General features: G+C 44.6%; 2 protein-coding genes across 3 annotated transcripts in view; one reads left to right on the top strand and one right to left on the bottom strand.

The window, feature by feature from the left end:
• PRRT1B (proline rich transmembrane protein 1B) overlaps positions 1 to 17,655 on the top strand; it is a 424,933-nt gene extending 407,278 nt beyond the window's left edge. Inside the window, exon 5 of the mRNA XM_079324648.1 lies at positions 17,644 to 17,655. The gene's annotated coding sequence lies outside the window, so the exon portion shown is untranslated. The remainder of the gene's footprint in view (positions 1 to 17,643) is intronic.
• Positions 1 to 18,982, bottom strand: part of DDX31 (DEAD-box helicase 31) — a 43,344-nt gene that overhangs the window by 10,371 nt on the left and 13,991 nt on the right. For both annotated transcript variants that reach the window (XM_079324630.1, XM_079324631.1), the window contains exons 15-18: positions 15,869 to 15,919; positions 13,785 to 13,924; positions 8,567 to 8,648; positions 2,356 to 2,467 (exon numbers count right to left, since the gene is read on the bottom strand). In XM_079324630.1, the coding sequence (XP_079180756.1) occupies positions 2,356 to 2,467; positions 8,567 to 8,648; positions 13,785 to 13,924; positions 15,869 to 15,919 (385 nt within the window). The remainder of the gene's footprint in view (positions 1 to 2,355; positions 2,468 to 8,566; positions 8,649 to 13,784; positions 13,925 to 15,868; positions 15,920 to 18,982) is intronic.

The following is an 18,982-nucleotide window of genomic DNA, read 5'->3' as shown; positions in this document are numbered from 1 at the left end:
GATCTGCCTCCTGAGCTCTTTCTGAAATGAAGCACCACCATGCAAAGCCTTGGGATGAGCATCCAGCCTTTCCCAAAAGGGGCTCCACTCTTGAGAAGGTTCATCCTCAGGTAGCAGGGCCCAGCCAGACCCCTCCTCCCACCCATCTCACTGCTGATCAGTCAATCAAGTTTGAAGGGCAGCACCTTCCCTGAACCATTTGATTTGAGTGTGAAAACCAGGGGACCCAGAGGCAGAAGGGGAGAGTGGGCAGGGAGCCACTTGCCTTTTGAAAGCAGGCTGCAGTGCAAACACTGCTGATTAACATTGACTGGGGCAGAAAATGGGGGAAAACAGAAAAAGAGAGAGAAACAAATGCATCTCTGGCACAGTTTCCAATTGATTGTCTGCCATGAAAGCAAAAGCCAGCTGCCATGTTAATTATTCATGATGCCTGGCTCAGAGGGGAGGAAGAGGGGCTTATGGAAGCCACTCAGCAGTGGAAAATTTGCATATGCAGATAGCAGAGTTGGAAAAAGAGGTGGAGTGCTCTTCTACAAGATAAATGGGATGCACAACGTTTCAGCATTTCCTGATTTATTTTCTGTGCTTCTTTTCTCTGGCTAAAGAAGTTATTAATGCTGAGGTCAGCAACAAGTGTGTGTGGGTGGGTGTGTGCACAGTGACACTGGCTGGAGAGAAACCACAGAGGTTTTTTAGGTGGGACCAGAGTTATTCACTGGTTGCTCCTGTCACAGGCATTTCAGGTTAGAAGTTTGCAAGGGGTACAAGAAGTCCTAAAGGAGAAGCAAGAAGCTCATGTATGCAGAATGAAGGATTATGATCATGTCAGTCACATGCTTTGTGGATTTAAAATTGCAGCTACAAAATGACACCATACACCTGAAAATGGTTGTGTAGCAACCCCAACACTTTCACTGCAGGAGGAAGGTGTTTACAAACCCCAGGGAACTGAAATCAGCTCTGCAACTGCAAGAGGTGGGGTGAGATTTCAGCCCAGGGATGTGCAGTGGTGGGGGGAGAGCAAAGAGTGAAACAGCAGAATTTCAAATACTTTGCCTCTCAATACAGCCACACATAATCAAAAGCATGCAGAATAACTGGGGTAAGCAGGTGGTCACAGGAGATACTCTGGTTGCTCTGCTGTGTCATCACCTAAGAAGGGAGTACAACATTCAGAAAAAACCCAGCACCTCTGACCTCCTGAACAATCACTTCTCAAGGTTCCAAAGAATTTTCATGCTGAACTGAACTTTTATCTTGAGAACAGCCTCCTCTTCTCCAGTTATTGTGTTAACTCCAAGAGCAATTTCCCCATATGGTTTTGGACCCCTTGGAAGGTGATTTCAGAAGGTGAGCACATGAGGCACACCTGTCCCACACCTGTATGAAGGTGCACACAGCAGGCACACAGAATGGTAAACAGGAATGATGTAGAACATTAAAATTTATCTCCAGGACCTCCTCAACTGGAAATGCTGAAGAACTGAAATAACTTGAGGAGACTCAAAAGAAGGGGAAAGGCTCCAGTCCTAAATACTGTGAGCAAGAATGGTTTAGTCTCTCATAAAGGGTTTGCATTTAGATTTGTCTCAGTAACTCATAGTCAAATTCCAGGTGATTGCCCAGGAGCTCTAGAGCCTGACTTCCCACAGTGCCCACCCTGCACCACCTTTTTGGCTCCTCTCAGGAGACAGTTTGGTGATCTTTTCCTACCACATCCCCAGCAAGAGTTTAATCTTTCTCCCAAATCTGTCTTCCTCTTGATTTTCCAAACTGAGAGGAAGAAGGGCAGAGTCTCTTACACTGCACAGTGACAACTGCTGTGCATCCTGCTTGGAAAAGATGGCACATCAAACCTCAGGCTTTTACACAGCTACCATCAAAAAGTCCATCCCAGTTTTTATTCTTCCTGCCTTTTTTAGTCCCACACAACCAGTTCCAGTCCAAAATCCTTTCCTGGTCAGGTTTGCATCCTGTTTTTCACTTCAAATTCACCCCTGGTGTGAACTGGAGGCATCTGATGGGAATTGCAGCAGAATGTGGTGGAGGAAATCACCCATCCTCTTCTCAGCATGACACACACAACCCACTCACTCCTGTGATTGGGTCAGAGCCCTCAGATGTGAGTCCCACTGAAAGCCAAGACTAAATCTCATTTGCACGTAATATGGGAACACCAGAAATTAACATTTAATATCACCACAAAGCCTTCTGGGCCTGCCTCAACCCCCTGCAGAGCCCAACAGCCCCAAAATGTTTCTTCCAGGCATTTTCCCTGATGCTGTGCCCCAGAAGAAAACCTTGGCATCTCCTCTGAGCCCCTGTGGGGTAAGTGGAAGGAAACTCACTGACCTTTCTTTGCCCACTGGACAGTCCCCTCGCTGGAGTGGACGTGATTTTCAAATTTTGTCTGCAGGACTGTGGCTCTCTCCCGGACTTCCTGAGGGTTCTTGCCACAGGATTTCTACCAGAGAGGCAGGAGGATTAGAGGAAAGAGAGAATTTGAGTCAGGAATAATGAAGCAGTTTACAATAGATTTAATAACAGTAAAATCACACAGCAACTACCCAGGGGCCAACAAAGGTAATCCTCTCAATATTACTAGAGGAAAAAAAAAAAAAAAATCCAGATAAAGATGTTAAAGTCAGAGCAGCCAGTGAGCGCCGTGTGGTGGGGAGAGCAAATCAGTTTTAATTTTGTGTTTTCTAACATCTATCATGTATCTTTTCCCCTTGCTTTTCTTTTCTTTTCCTTTCCCCTCTTTTTTTTTCCCTTTTTTTTTGCTTCCAGGTACAACAGGCCAGATCCCACTGCTTGTTTCCACTGGAATTATTTGGAATAGTCCCCCAAGACCCTACACTAAGAGTTTCAGGGTGATACTGCAAATTCCCCCTGTGCACTTCTCCAAAACACCCAGGGCAGGAGACCAGGAGATCCACAATCACCCCCAAGCTCCAGAGAAGAGACCAAATTCAGCACCTGTGAACAAAGGCAACCAAATGAACTTCTCATGAATTCCAGCATGGATTTCTACATGAAGTTTCCTCACTGTCAACACATTTGACTGGAACTGTCATCACTTGGCTCCTCCAGAGCAGGACAAGCCTCTTGAACCAAAGGCAGGACAGAATAAACTTCCTCAGGCCAAAAGAGCAACTTTGCACGTGTTCCAGCTTTCCTGGGATCAGACTGTAGGATGCAGTTCAGGAAATGGAAAACAAACATTCCTGGGAGCAAGCTGTTACTGGGAGGAGAGGAGAGGCTCTCTCCCTCTCTGGGGGATCCAGGCAGAGAAAGGAAATGTGGACCAGAAAACAAGTGATGGAAAGCTGACAGCAAAGTGCACAGCCAAGCATCCATGGATGTGCACCTCTCCCAGCAAAGGGCCAGAGTTCTCCAGTGTGACTCAGACAGGAGCCAGCATCCAAGTGTGAGAGTGCCAGATCCAAGGCAGCAACTTGATACTGGTCAGACCCCTCACCCCAGCAGGGCTGACTGAATACAAACATCCAGCTCCTGGAACTCTGGAGCAGGCCTGTGCCAAGGCAGCAATCCTGTTGTTGTTCTCTGGCAGATCTGCACGCTAATGCTGCAAACTCCTCTTTCCTCTGTGCTGCTGCCAGTCCAGAGGAGCCACATCCCACTGACACCACAAACAAACCCCAGGGACTGGAGGGGCTGCCAGCACCTGACACAAAATGCTGTCCTGTCCCAGATGTGCCACTCTGTACCCAACAGCAAATGAGGCCAGAGACAGACCTCAAATGTAGTTTAAATGCCCTGTACTGTGCATTTTCTGAAACTCAGGATCCCACAGCTTCCAGGCACAGGGTAATTCCTCAACAAAGCAAACACAGCTGGGGCTGGAGCTCCTGCTCACTCACTGCCTGGACTGACCATCCACCTGCATCTCCAAACATAGTCTGGCTATTTTAACACATGAACTCTCCCAGATTTCTGGTCTCTGCTGTCTCCCAGTCCCCTCAAGAACAGCTCATGACCCATCTCAGAGAATCACAGCACCATTTAGATCAGAAAAGACCTCCAAGACCATTGAGTCCAAACTTTGGCTGATCATCACTTTGTCAACCAAACCATGGCACGTCCAGTTTTTCCTGAGCACCTCCAGGGATGGGCACTCCAATGCTTAACCACCCTTGCCGTGAAGAAATCCTTCCTGATGTTCCACCTGAACCTTTCCTGGTACACCTTGAGGCTGTGTCCTCTCCTCCTGTCCTTGTTCCCTGGCAGCAGATCCTGATCCCCTCCTGTCTGTGAGTTATCTTCCTTAAATCTCCTTTTCTTAGCCACCCCAGTTCTCTCAGCTGCTCCTCACTTTTTCCACTCTCTGGACCCTTCCTCAGCTTTGCTGCCCTTCTCTGTCCTCTCCTTTCACAGGTGTGCCCTGAAGCTGAGCCTGGGGCTCTGCAGAGGTTCAGTGAGCCCCTGCCTGCCCCACTCCTTGCTGTCACTCCCAAGTTTCCACCGAGGAGAAACACAAAACTTCCTGGCCCCGCCTGCTCCTCCCGGCCCCCAGCACTTTCCTTTTGTTAAGCCTGGCAGCACCAAGTGTCACCTTCCCAGCTCTTTTTAATATGAATGTGAAATTAGTGAGGTTTGCCCTTTCCCCTGGCGGACAGAATCCTCTGTTATTAAAAAGTAAAGCACTTTAATAATGAAAACTTTTTCTCTTTTTCCTGTGTTTTAACTGTTTAAAATTAATGAGAAGGGCATAACGGTTGTCAAAGCGATATTGAAAGCTGGGTAGCCAGGACCGAATAAGCACGAAAATCCCTCCAGAGTGTTAAATAAACAGTGCTTCAGCCCCCTCTGAATCCCTGTGTTGGTTATTGTATACATTCTGTAACAGCACTCAGAATAGATCTGAGCACCAGGGAGGCAGAAAGGTTTCAGAATTCCAATAAAGGCCTCAAATTAAAGACAGCCTGGTGCGAATTCCAGGAGAAAATTAAAGAGACCTCAAGCTTAAGTGACAGGTGACTTGCTTCTGTGTCACAACTGTCAGGGGATTTAGTGATAATATGGCAATATATTACAAAGGACTTTTCTTATTCCCCCCTTTAGGTTTCAAAATGAGGCATCTCTTCTTCCTGGTGCTGGGGGAAAATAAAAAAAAAAAAAAAAGTAAGACAAAAATGAGGGATAAAAAACTAGGTGCATAATTTCCAAAGTGTGAGGTCAGTGCAAGAGATACAAATAAAATTTAAAAAAAGCAAATGGCAGGAAACATAATGTCCTCAGAAAACAGTTTCTCCCCTCCTCCCATCTCCACCTTGTCTTTTATCCCCTTCAGACCCTTGAGACAGTCTCATTTTAAAACTGCACCCTAATGGGCATGAAAAAAAAACAGTGTTTGATTCCTGTCTTCCAGGAGGTTCATCTAAAAAACAACAAAAAAACCCCAACAAAAATCCCCACCCCAATAATAATAAAAAAATCTAAATTTAAAACTGACTCAGAGGCAAACTGAAAATAAAACCTGCCCATGACTGAATGTCTGGACAGATCAAATAAATCAGTGCTACTGGAAGGGCATGGAAGCCATTCCATTGCTTTACTCACACAGGCAAGCTTTAATCCTGGTTTGCATGAGCAGGACAATTAATTTGAGACCTTACACATTTTTCCAAGACCCCAAAGATAAAAGCCTACCCCAGAGGTTTGCTTGATCTGCTCCCCATCTCAATTTGTTCCCTCAGTTAAATAAGCAGCACTGTTGCCATCATGGAGAAACAGTGGGATAGGAGAACTTTTTCTGCCTTGTGATTCCTTCCCAGCCTGTCCTGGCTGATCCCAAATCACTGGCATTAATGACTGTGGACAACAACAGTATTTATAAGCTAAAAGAAGAAATGCAAAAAAAAAAAAAAAAAAAAAAAAAAAAGTCAGGATGCAGTGTTATTTAACCAGTTTGAGACATCAAGGGAACTCCCAAAAATGCCAACTTCACCAGAAAAAGATACATGGATTTCTGTCAGAGCAAGGAAACTTCCAGTGATAAAGATGGCAGGTTTTAGGTTTGAAAGGTTGAGGTAAGTACTGAAAACTTCTGATTTCATTAAGAGAACATGATAATGAATAAAAAAAAAATTTGAAACATAGTAAGACTAGACTGAGGTAGAAAAGTTCATTCTTAGAATAGGGAAAAATAAAAAAAAAAAAAAAGAAAGATGGGGAGAACCCACCAAAAAGCCTGGATGTAACATCTCCTGCTTCCATTATACTTCAAAACAAAATGAAGGATTTTGTTTTAATAACAACTTTTTACTAACCTCCACACACCTTCTCTAGAACTCACCAAGTCCCCCTTGCCCCCCTCCATAAAAGTTGAAAGATCAAATTTATTCTCTTTGTAGGCAGGTGAACATTCACACGCCCAGACATAGCCACATATATATTTCATATACCTAAATATAAAATATACATTTTACAGGCACTTCAGCTTGCTCCCTGGCTGCACACAGAAGCCCAAAAAATACATGTTCCAAGGTGGTACTTATAATGGACTTGAGTTGAGGCAATGAGAACTGAAGAGCATCATAATGAGGTTCCTGAGTGCAGGGCTGTAATATATACATGACTCAGAGCAGGGAGAGCTGAGAGCAGAGCTGAACCTCCCTCCAACATCCCAGACAGATCAGCTTCAGCTCCTCCTGACACCTCCTCAATCCCTCCCTGTCCCACTGCACTCCCAGCTTATTCTACTGCCCACGTGGCAAATTTGGGGAATTTAACAGAGATTAACCCTCCTGAAAACTTGGGAAATGCCCCTGCTGACACTCAGAGCCTCCATGGCAATCTAAAACATGGAGTTAACAAACACAACAACTGATTGCATGAATGTATTTTTCAAGTAATTCCTGAAGGAGCCTGTTTCATATTGACAGAACTGTTGTAATTCCATCCCCATTTAATGCTACAGAATTTTTACCATAAGGAGAAACTCTGTCCTTAAATCCCAATTCTTTCAGATTAAGTTACATAAAAACTGGTTGTTCTGTATTTCTAAGTTCCTGTAAAAATTAAAACCATCCTACAACCACAGTGGATGGATTTTAACTCCAGTGAAGTCAACAGCAAAATCCCACTTTGCTTTCATGTCAGAGGGAAAAGAAGAATTTAATCCAAGCTTTGAAAGCAAAAGGAACCAAATTTTTCTGTGCAAGTTCCTGCATGCAGCACCTGGCACTGCAGGGCCAGCAGCACTGCCCAAACCAGCAACTCCTCCTCTCAAAGAGGGGCTGGGTTTAGAGCTTTTTGGAAGGAAAGGCAGAAAGCCAAAAGAAGTATATTTAAAAAAATTCTGTGCTTAAATATGTAGAGCATTTGATAATTTGGAAGCATGGCAGAAATACCAAGCTGATCAGTTTTTGGTTAGGTTTTGTTTGCTAAAAAGACATTTTCTCCTGCCATTTTTCAAAACTTAAATTCTAATTTCCTGGAACAAAACACATTCTATTTTTTGCCCATTTCCCATGAAATAACATTTGTCTCCACATCTGGAACAACGAATATTCTGTCTCATGTCAGTAACAAATTTAAAATACAATTTTTACATAAATAGAATTGTTGAAAAAGTCTTCAAAGGAAATCTGAAGTTAATCCTACTATAAGCACATTTGAGTCAAAAGGAAATTATTTATACATGGAACTATTTAAAATAATTTCTGTCCTAACAAAGCACGACTGACCTGTGTAATGAGGTGGTATCCTAGGCATGATCCAGACATTTAAAACACAAGCATTACAGGCTGATTTCAGCCAAAAACAGTGGTGGGAGAGAGTTTTAAACAGAGCTGCATCTCAGCTGAGCTCAGAGCTGGCTGGCTGTGAGGTGCAGAACACTGAACATCTTTCACAGGAACACCAGGGCTCCCACCAGCCAGCACTGGGAACAGACACAGGGTAACAAAAGCATGGGCAGAAAACAGCAACAAGAGGGGAACAAGAGTGTGTGCTGCATCATGCCTGACACATTCTTGACTTCCATTCAAAATGTGGGTTCTTGCAGGATTTAATTTGCCAGGGTGCAGCAAAGCCTGAGCCATCAATTGCAAATGAGTGAATTCTGGGAATTGGTGACTTGCAGCAGACCCAAAGCTTGCCCAAGCAATGAAATGAAAATGTGCCTGTCCACCCAGGGAGCTTTGTTTTAGGCTCCAAGTAAATACAGATGATAAAAATCACAATGTAACACATCACCAAATGCATTTTCCTTGTTTCTTCAGAAAAGTTTAGAGCCATTTGTCATCTCCAACAGTATTTTAGTGCAGAAAACACAGGAAAACCAGAAACACTGTGCAGGAAGAAACACAGAGCTTTTGCATCCAAAAACCTTCCCTGCCTGTTATAAAGATATTTGCTGAAGAGTTAGCAAGCAGGGAACAACAAAAGACTGAAAACTTGTGATATAAGGTAGTTCTGTAATTATTTACACTGTCTGACATCATGGATGCAAAGACAGACACTGAGGCAGGAACACTTGTGATGCTGAAGTGGCAAGTGAAAACTGGAGCAGCTCCAAAGCAGCAGAATAACTCACCTTCCTCCCTGGCCTGTGCAGCTTGAAGCAATCATCTTTCATCAGGCTGGCTAACACCTTCTCCATCTTCAGCTCTGAAACACTGGGGCAACAAAGATAAAAGATTACAAAAGACAAAAAATTAGTGTTTCTCCTGCTTTGAAACACAGCTTGGAATGAGCCACAGACTGGTAATGGAGAGTAAAACAGTTGAGATTCACATTTCTTGAGAACTGATTCCTGAAATACTCAAGGTCTTAGCCCAGACATTCCCTCAACACCCCTGAAAGTGGAACTACTGTAAAATCCAAATCCCTGCTTTCAGTGGCACAGAGACACAGTTCCACCCACAATTTTGTCACTGTTTCAAGTCACCAGCACACACACTCCAATTCTAGCAGAGCATCAAAATAACTGAGCGTGGACTTTCCAGTCACTGAAAGTCTCCTTGGCTTTAAACCAAGAGGAACTGATTAAAAAAATTACTTGAATTACACTTCTGTTATTTTCATAATTTTTCCTTCCTTGCACTGAGAAGCATCAGGACAATTGGGAAGCACCTGGTTCTTCTTTTCACCAAAAGGAACTCAGGACAGAGCTGAAGCAGCTCATAGCATTAATGCTTCTTGTAAATTTGTTTTGTAACTATAAATAATAATATCTGCAATCTCCACCTGGAACACAGGGAGTGTCCAACATTTCTTTTTTCACTCAGTGCCATGGGCAGGAGCAGAAGTTGGGTTGTGCAAGTGTGAGAAAGAGACTGGGGCACTCAAGCTCAGAGGGTAACAAGAAAATCCCAAGGAATTTTTTCTATCAGCCAATTCTCCTGCAGCTTCCTTCCCTCTGGTCACATCATCACTCTTCCTTTCCCACAGGATCCTACATGATTCCATTCCTTGCTACATCACTCAGGTCACAGGTCAGACACTTCCCAATGGACAAACTCACTCTCCAATGCATTTACAGCCTCAAAAGCCACCTCTGATACCAGACACACAGTTTGATTTCCTTCCCTGCTCTGAGAACTCACCTCCCCTCTCATCTGAAGTGCAAAGCCAAAGCCCAGCCCATCAGAGATTCCACAGCATTTTTTTTTTAAGTACAGGAGGCTCAGTCAGCTGTCCTAGCCAGGCTTCACACTGGGCATTTATTTTCATTCTGTCGACTCACATTCCTCCTGTAGGCTCAACCAGATGATTTATTCTCCAGTCCTGCCTGCAAGACACTGCTGGGTCCTGCTATGGCCCAGATATGGAAATGCTTACAAACCTGCTTCATTTAAAAATGAGCAGTCCTGCTTAAAGCTGCATTTATAGGAGACTAGAAATTCTTTGTCCTCTTTAACACTGTCTTAAGGGGCACACACACCCCAGGTGACAGCACAGGAACAGCTGTGCAGCTCCAGGCCATTAATATTACAGCTGAATCCAAACTGGGTCCCATTTCCAAGGGAATTACTCAGATCATAAAAGCTGATGTCTGTGGGCCCAAATTTTCAGTAATGGGCAAACGTCATGTCTAGAAAAGAAGCCAAGGAGTTCACTTGGGATTAAGCCAATCTAAGGAAGACAGAAATCTTTGGGGTCCAACAGTTCTCAGATTCCTGAATTTCAGATGGTCAGAAAACTGCCTGTGGTTTCTGAAACTTGATGGTATTCTTCAATTTGTAAAGTACAGAAAGAAATTATAACAAGGATATCTTCTTTTCATTCCAAACTATCTAACAGCTGGCTAGCAGGAATGGATGAATCTCTGCCACAATGTGTGACAGGACAGTGTGATCCTCACCTGCTGCCCATCCTTCCCAGTTAAAGCAACAAATAACTTTACTTTTGCAACCTCAGCCAACTCAGCATCACAGCTTAAGGAAAGGTGAAGGTGCAGAGGAACAACCATCCACCCTAGAAGGGATGGGCCAGAGTGGCCACAAGACACCCTACAAGGGAGAGCAGCCTCTCCACATGCAGCTGGGCCACCCCATGCACAGATTCCTTCACAGAGGATGCAGAGAAAGGAGGGGGAGCAACGGGGGAGAAAGGGAAATGGAGCATGAAACAACAACCGAGAGTTTCTGTTTGGTTTCAAAAAGTATAACAGCAAATTAAAACATAAATGGCAACCACTTAAGCAAGAGGAAAGCAGACCTCCCCCTTCCCCCTGCAAAGGTTGCTTTGACACGGCCATGAATGAAAATGTCAAACCTTTGACATTGATTTGTTGGAGTTGTCCCCCCCTCGGGTCCTCCCCTCGCCTGGCGCGTCGCCAGCAGCAGATCCCTGCACTGGGTTCACAGCAGGGAGCTGGGAGGGAGCTGGAGCAGCACAAGCCCAGAGCACAGCAGAGCAGGGAGGGGAACGACTCGTGCCTTCATGGTGATGCCTCTTCCTTTATAAATTAGTTAGGCTGCTGTTAGCAGATAAAGAAATTATCTGATAGCTGTCGAGGCAGGCGCTGCGAGATTGCAGCTGAAGGGACCAGAAGAGACGTAGAGAAAAAAAGAAATTAATGAAACTTGCATTTCTTCTGCTTGTTGCCTCCTCCCATTGAAGGGAAATCTGTTAGTTGTGCTTGGAGCTGAGACAGAACATTTTGGAGTCTCACCTTTTTTTTTTAACAAAAAAGAAAAGGAAAGAGGGAATGTAGAGAAAATGTAAGAGTGCACGTGCCTGCACATCCACATTTACAGCTGGGCAGAGCAGCCACAACTTCCAGGCACACAAAGCCCAAACAGAAAGTTGCAGAGAGAGGAGGCAGCTTTGCTGAGCCCCACTGGGAATTTCTGATCTCAGCAGAGCCAAAGTGAGATCGTTTTGGCAAAGGCTAATGCTGCTTTTCCACACTGGAAGCCAAGGAGAGGCTTCAGGTACCGGTGAAAATTAATTGCGAGCGATTTCCAATTTCAAAGGCAGTCATCTCTAATTCCAAAGTGGATTTTCATCCAGGAACAAAGCCACGTCTGCTCTCATTACTTCCGACTCTCAACATTCCTGGACTTACTCCCATGCATGCTGGGGTGGGTGGAGGGGTTTAGGAAAAAACTCTGGGTCAGATCCTCATCCCCTGTAAACCAGCAGAGCATTGCTCATTTACATCAGCTGAAGGCTGCGGGGATACATCTCATGCTTTGTCTTCTTCAAAATACATATTTTATGAAGTATTTACATTTCAATAAACCCAGCGGGAATTTCATTTAAAAAAGGAAAAAAAAAAAAACCACAAATTAAAAAAAAAAAAAAAAAAAAGAATCACAACACACATTCATCCTCGACAAAAAACCGAGAGATTTAAAAATTAAGCTAAGAATGGAGGGGAAAAAAAAAAAGAGGAAACTCCAGTAAGTTGTGCAGACCAAGTCAAAAGCTACAAAGACTTAGGGTAAAGGAACAGAAATGAGCAGTGCTTAAGAGGCTCAGTGACAGTCCAACACACGCTGTCTTTCGCCCTCGCACTGAATTAAATTGTCAGGATTATCACCATAATGCTCTGTTTATGAAGGGTAACGGCAATTTGTGCTGATGGCACTTGCTGCCTTGAGCTTCAAGCTGCCTTCCTGCATCTTCTCAGTAATTCATCAGCTCCCTGCTCCATCCCAGTGCCCTTTCTCCACATCCATGTGGGGAGAGTGGAGAGGCCGGATCGCCCCCGTGCCTTCCCTCTGAGGATGGGGGTCAAGGAAGGCAAATTACTCTCATTTCTGGTAAGTCCTTCATCTTGCAGAACATAAAACAAACAAACAAAACAAGAAAAGGCAATCCCCAGAGTGGTCTGGCTCTGAAAAGTGAGGGAAAAATAAATTCACATCAATCTCCTCCTGCTTGTTCAGAGTCTTCAAGATTCCTGAAGACCACGGCCAACACAACAACAGGTTTGCTTAGCAGATGTAATTACCAGCCTGAGTGACACTTCCCTAAACTTGTGAAAAAACAACAATATTGCATAAAAGAATTACCATTTAAAATAAAAGAGAAGGAAATTTTCCTCTCCTTCCTCTAACACTACCAAAATATTATAAAATAGAAAAATAGAACTTTCTACTTGGAGTTAAAAATTCACAATTATGTGGGATTTCACCTTTAAATGTCAGTGCTGTTTGTTACATGAAAAAAAACCCTGTCAGCTTAGCCTTCCATGTCTTGCTGGTGTCTGCTTAATAGATAGTTACCTGGGATGATGGATGGCTCTTTGTTAGACCACTAAATGGCTCACAGCCTAGAATAAGCCTGTATTTACTGCCAACATTTGTTTGTTTCAAGGATGCAAAACCAAATTCGATTCCAAGCAGCTCCACCCGACAGAAACACAAGAAATAAAAGGGAACTAATTTGTGCAGGAGTTTACAGGGCTCCATCAACATAGCTACAACACTGAAGGGACTCTGCTGATGTTCTCAAACACTGAGAGACAGCAGAGCAGGGAGCCAGGGGAGGCACAAACACCCAGCTGGCTGCTGAGGAGGCTGGAGATCCTGCCTAGCAATGCTGAGCAGCCAGTTGTGGGTTTTTCTCCACAAATGGACCACTGTGCAAGCAGAGTTGACTAAAATCTCATCATGTGTCAGCCATCAGGTACCTGACTGCACACTGGGCTGGTCCTTACTGAGCCTGGCTTGCTCTCCTTGCTGCTGCTCCCAAGCCCAAGCCAGAGCCAGGTAAGAGGAGCCTTCCCAGGCTTGGAAGCACACCCCACTTTGGGTCTGCAGAGTCAACCCTCCCTTTTTGCCTTCCATGACCACACTGGGTTCTCACCACTTGCCAGATCCTCTCCCATTCCTGTCACAAAGCACTTAAACACATCTTGGTCAACTAACTGCAGATATGACCCACAGCTCCCCAGCCATTTCTCCCCTGGATCTCTCCCCAGGGGCCAGCACAGTCTCTGACAATATGGTGCCAATGCAGGCAGAGAGCCAGGCAGCATCTGACAGGCTCGTTTGACTTGTGATCCCCACAAAATCACAATCTGAACACAGGGCCAGAGAGAAAACAATGGAGTGCAAAGAATCTCTGCCTATCTCCTCCCTGCCCCTCACCACACACACTCACTCATGCACAACCTGTCAGGCTGATGATTTTCACACACTTCCCTCTTCTCCTTTTGCTAGTCTGGGGCCAGGTCCGGATCACGAGAATTAATAAATTCTTATTAAAACCTGCACGAGACAAAGTCCCGCTGCAAGTGCCACGGAAGGTTAATTAGCAAGGATGAGCTGAAACTTTTGCTCGCGTTTCTGACTCACTTAATCTTGTGAGAAGCCAGCAAGCTGACATATCCTGCCTCGGAAGGCGCCAGCACAAGCAGGCTGCTCCCGCGGCAGCCGATGCGCGCCGTCCTCCCGATGCGGTGGATGTACTCCGCAGGTGAAGCCGGGGCGTTGTACTTAAGGGGGAAAAAGAGGAATTAACAGCTTGTTAATTAGAAGGCAAGCACCCAGCCCGCCCATCTGGAACAAAAGGCACACCCCGCACGCTGCACATCCCCGGGAATTGGGCTGTTTGTAACGCGCCTGGTCCGCACAACCATGGCTCAGCCCCTCAGCTGCAGCAGGTTTTTGACATGTGGATGTGACATGCTGGCCAACTTTCAGATAATAGGGTAGTTTCCCCATCTCAGTGTCTCTTTCTGCCTGTTATATTTTATTTCTATACAGAAATCTGTTCGCTTCCCCATAAAAAAAAAAAAATCGAATCAAATCTCACAGCAAAGAGCGCCCAGGACTGTCCACATGGAGCAGGGAGATGCCTGCTCTGCATTTGGGAGAAAAACCACAAAAAATAAAAAATAGCTGATGCCAATTTGGAGTTGGGCTAAATTGCTTTGTTTGGATTAAAGCAATATCATAGAATAAATCTAAGACAGAGGAGGGAGTGTTTTCAGCAATCTATGATACAGGTAGCAACTGTCTTCCCCTGTCCAACTACCATGGAACCATGAAAATGTTCCTTAAAGACCCTCCAAATATAGCAATACCTCTCATTTACTTCACTGGGAATCAAAACTGCCCAGCCATTTGCAAGATCTGATAAAGAGTGACATATTTCCCTGCCTTTAACCTCCCCCTATTCTTTCCCCCCCTTCTTCTCTTTCCTGGAAAAAATGAACAAGCACAGAGATACTGCTCAGAAATGAGCCCTCAGCAGTTTAACTGGAAAAAACCCAACAACCAAAGCCCACTCTAGTGTTTATACCTGTGCCCTCTGGCAAAGTTTCTACTGGCTAGAGGTGTGAGTAAGATGCTGTGAGCAATCTAATTGCTCCCTGCAGGTCCTTGCTCTTGGACACAGCTCTCAGGACAGCTGAGATTTCGCCTTCTGGACACACAGAAGTCTCCCAGGGTTTTAGGTAATTTGCACTGCGTTCTAACACTGGCAACTATATCTTTGGTTAAATTATATTAATATACAGATCTGGGAATTAAAGACTTCGCTTCCACAGCCTTCTCCGACTAGCTGGCTGCTACAAAATCATTCTTTTTTTAAAAAAAACCACAAAAATCAAATCAAATTTGTTACCTGAAGGGATGAGGTAGAAATTAAAAAGCTTTGTTGAGGCTCTGTGCCCTGTTCCTTTTACCCAGGTGTCACTTGATACATGTGAATCTCTGGATCAGTTTTTCCTCTATTCAACTAACCTTTTCTTAATTATAAATCTTTTATAGAAATGAAATCTGTCTCATGCTCTCAGCTTCCTCTTTGAACCGACAGGCTGCTATTTTTAAGGTTCAATCCATCTTCCTTTGTTTCTATTTTTTTTTTCCCTAGAACTATATTTCTGTCAACAGCAATGCAGCAGTGTGGGGTTTTGCTGGGCTTGTTTTTTTCAGGGAAAATTTGAACCATGCAGTTCTACTGGAAGCTGGATACCTGCTGCTACTCAGCCCCAACCCAGCCAAACCTCACTCAAAAGACTCAGGTCACTGCACTGACACTACTGGGATACTCAATGTTTAACATTAGGAATGCACTTAAACTCCTCATGGAACTGCCTCCCCAGCAAGCTCAGGAAAACAGGAGAAGAACTGCAAGAGATGGCCAAGATTTCACAAAATTTGGCTTCCTGGGTGGGGGAATGGAGGGTGCTTCATCTCCAGCCAGATGGAGATGGTAACACCAGAGTTATGACAAACAGACCAAGGCTATGCTAGAAATGCTTTATCCTGGCAAAACCCAGAGTCCTAATCCTGCACTCAGGAACTTGTAGGTCTCCCACAGCTGCAGGCACCAGCATCAAGGCCAGCAAACTGCAGGAAGGTTCTGGACTGAGAAGGGAATTCATCTGAGCAAAGCTGCACTTAACACACACAGACACACAGAGCAAACCCACCTGTACAATCCAGGTCACCTGAGGCAGGTCCAGTCCCCGTGCTGCTACATCCTTTAAAATTAATAAGGAAATCACTTCAGTAAAAATTCTTTGGAGGTATCAGCACAGTGAAGAGTCTTCTGGGATGGCAGCTATGCCTAAAAGCAACTGGCTATGGAAGTGGGAATTTTATCTGTATAATTTGGGGAGAGATGGACTGAAGGTCAGAAATAACAGGGAAGGTTTAAAATGCAAGGATTGTTAGCAGATTAATGCAATAAAAAATGATCCACTACTATGGGCCTGTATCCTGGAGGATACAAACACCTATTTCAGGATGGTGATGTTGAATTACAGCATTTTGCTACAGCCCCTTTGCATTGTATCTGAGAGAATCCAGTGTATAAATGGTAGTGATACCTTTGGTTCTTCAGCTTGTTTCACTGATGAAAAAAGATCTGCTCATGGCCACCTACTACTCAAACACAGAGAGGCAGAACTTAATCTCTGAAAGGCAGCACTAGTTCTGAGCACACCTTTCTCCACAACAAATCTAAGTACTAAAACCAGGTTGCTTATGATGAAAAGTGAAAAAAAAATTAAGGCAAATGCTCAAGAATCCCTCGCCTTGGGTGGAAATGTCCAAAGACAAACTGATCTCTACCTACAAATAATTAGCTGTTTCCTAGGTGATGGTCTGAAGTTGAGGAGCAGATGACTTGCAGGTCATCTGGTCCTAAAATAAAAGGCCAAGAAACAATTTAGCAGAATCTGCAGGAAGCTGGAGCACAGCTCAAGGAGAGAGGACTTCAGCTATGCCTTATATTGGTACCAGTCTGGCTTTGATTTGGAGAAACAAAATGCAGCCTTGAAGAAAAAAGTCTGAAGCTGCTGTCAAGGTGTTATTTGATGTGCCAGCCAGTGAGAAAACCCATCAACTTGGAGAAGGACTTGAATGAGACCCTTTAGTTATCCACAGCCAGCATAGCTCCAAAAACATACCCCTTCTGAGAGAAAAGAGAGTCTAAATACTATCCAAAACACAGAGTCCAAACACATTTCAATCTCCCTTCTTGATTTTCTGTTCATTAGTAATGTCCTCACATACTCCTTGGATTTTACATTCACCAGGCGCAATAGCAGAGCAGGTGTGCAGATTTAACTCTGTTAGGAAATGTTTTGCAACACATGTATCTTTTAGCTAGTTGCAAAATAGAATATATTAAGGACGGAAGCAGGAGCTTAATGTACTAAAAATGTGTCAGCCACCCACTGAAGTGTTTTCATGCAACTCCCACACACGTTAAAAGAATGGGAAGCTGATGTTTTGGCAGCAAAGGCCTTCCCACAAGCACTAACCAGGCTGTTTTGTGGCTCCAAGTGCTGTAAAAGAGGAGCCACTTTGCACAGCGCCCACCCCGAAATAACGCACAGCACAGCGCTCCAGCACGCTCGTTAAGGAGTGACTTGTTCCCAGAGTCAGAATGAACAGATGTACAAACAGCCATTTAAAGGAGGTTGGAGGATATAAATCAAGGCAAGTCAGGAAGTGTGTACAGCAGTTACTGGGATAACAAGACTCTAAACTCTACAGCACGATCAGACGGGAGCGCTGGCGGCTGATCCCGAGCTGGCTGCTCTGTTCTTCCATCCTGACAGGGCTTTGTGCTCTTCCTCACACCCAGGAGCTCAGGAGAGGGCTCTGACCTTGGGACAGGGCAGTTCCCCCAAATCAAACCAACAACCAAGATACTCCTGCGGTCTGGGGCACCTCTAACATGAGAAGGAATGGACAGCACGGGCAGGAGTCATTCCTCTCATCCATCCAGATCTTTCCCTACTCTACCAAGATTAATTTTCTCAACATCTCAGCATTTCATGTGCATTTGCCCAAGCTGAAAAGGTTCACCAAGCCTCATAAATAGCCAGGGAGAACATTTTGGGGGAAGGCTTTCTCTCATCACCAGCCTTGCATTCAGAATCACTTTCACAGTGCCACCAACTCCACTCAGTCGTTACTGACACACAGCAGCAGCTACTCCCTGGGGTTTCCCTTGGCTCTCTTTCACAAGTCTCTTGGGATTTACTGGTAATTGGAGTGTTTTGCAAACTCTCAGATTCCTCAGTATCAATCCACCTGTCTCCTTGAGCTCCTTTTCCTCAAAGACCTTGGTAGAGAGCAGCAAGGCAGGACTAGGGTAAAAAGTTTGAGTTGATTTGCTTTCCTCTGCTGGCAAAGCCCATGAGTTTCAACTTCTCAGAATTCTAGAAAAATATTTGTGGGTCACCTTTTCAAGAGAGAGAATACAGCTCAAACAACAACCATCCAGTTTTACATTTATTCCACACAGAAGCACTAACCTGGTATCAGTACCCTTTCAAGAAGCTCAATACATTTTCAGTGCACCACCCTCCTTTCTTTTCCACTGCCTCAGATGGCACTGCCCCTTCCATGTGTGACCTCACACCACCATTACTTAATCACAGGGAAATCAAGGATATAACACCTCAGCAGGTCACTGCTGCCTCGTGTCCATGGGCAATGGAAGGGCCAATTCTTCAGTGACCATCTCATGGGAGCAAAAAAACCCAAAAATCCTACAGCAGTGCAAATTTAAATAAAGCAAACACAATAGGGCACAGGATCAAGGAACAATCCACTTGAGAGATGCTAGAAAGGCTGAAATTTCTGCTTTGAACAATTCCTGTTACCAGCCTGTGCTTGTGGTTGGGGTGGTCCAAGAGAATAGGATACAAAAATGGGTACAGAGAATGGGGTACAAAAATGGGGTACAGAGAATGGGGTATAAAAATGGGGTACAGAGAATAGGGTACAAAAATGGGGTACAGGGAATGGGGCACAGTGAATGGGGTACAAAAATGGGTACAGAGAATAGGGTACAGGGAATGGGGTACAGAGAATGGGGTACAAAAATGGGGACAGGGAATGGGGTACAAAAATGGGTACAGAGAATAGGGTACAGGGAATGGGGTACAGAGAATGGGGTACAAAAATGGGGACAGGGAATGGGGTACAAAAATGGGTACAGAGAATAGGGTACAGGGAATGGGGTACAGAGAATGGGGTACAAAAATGGGGACAGGGAATGGGGTACAGAGAATGAAGGGCAAAAA

This window comes from Erithacus rubecula (assembly GCF_903797595.1).
Source record: "Erithacus rubecula genome assembly, chromosome: 21".
NCBI lineage: Eukaryota > Metazoa > Chordata > Aves > Passeriformes > Muscicapidae > Erithacus > Erithacus rubecula.
The sequence above is the reverse complement of the archived record's forward strand: the minus strand, read 5'-3'. Positions and strand labels throughout refer to the sequence as shown.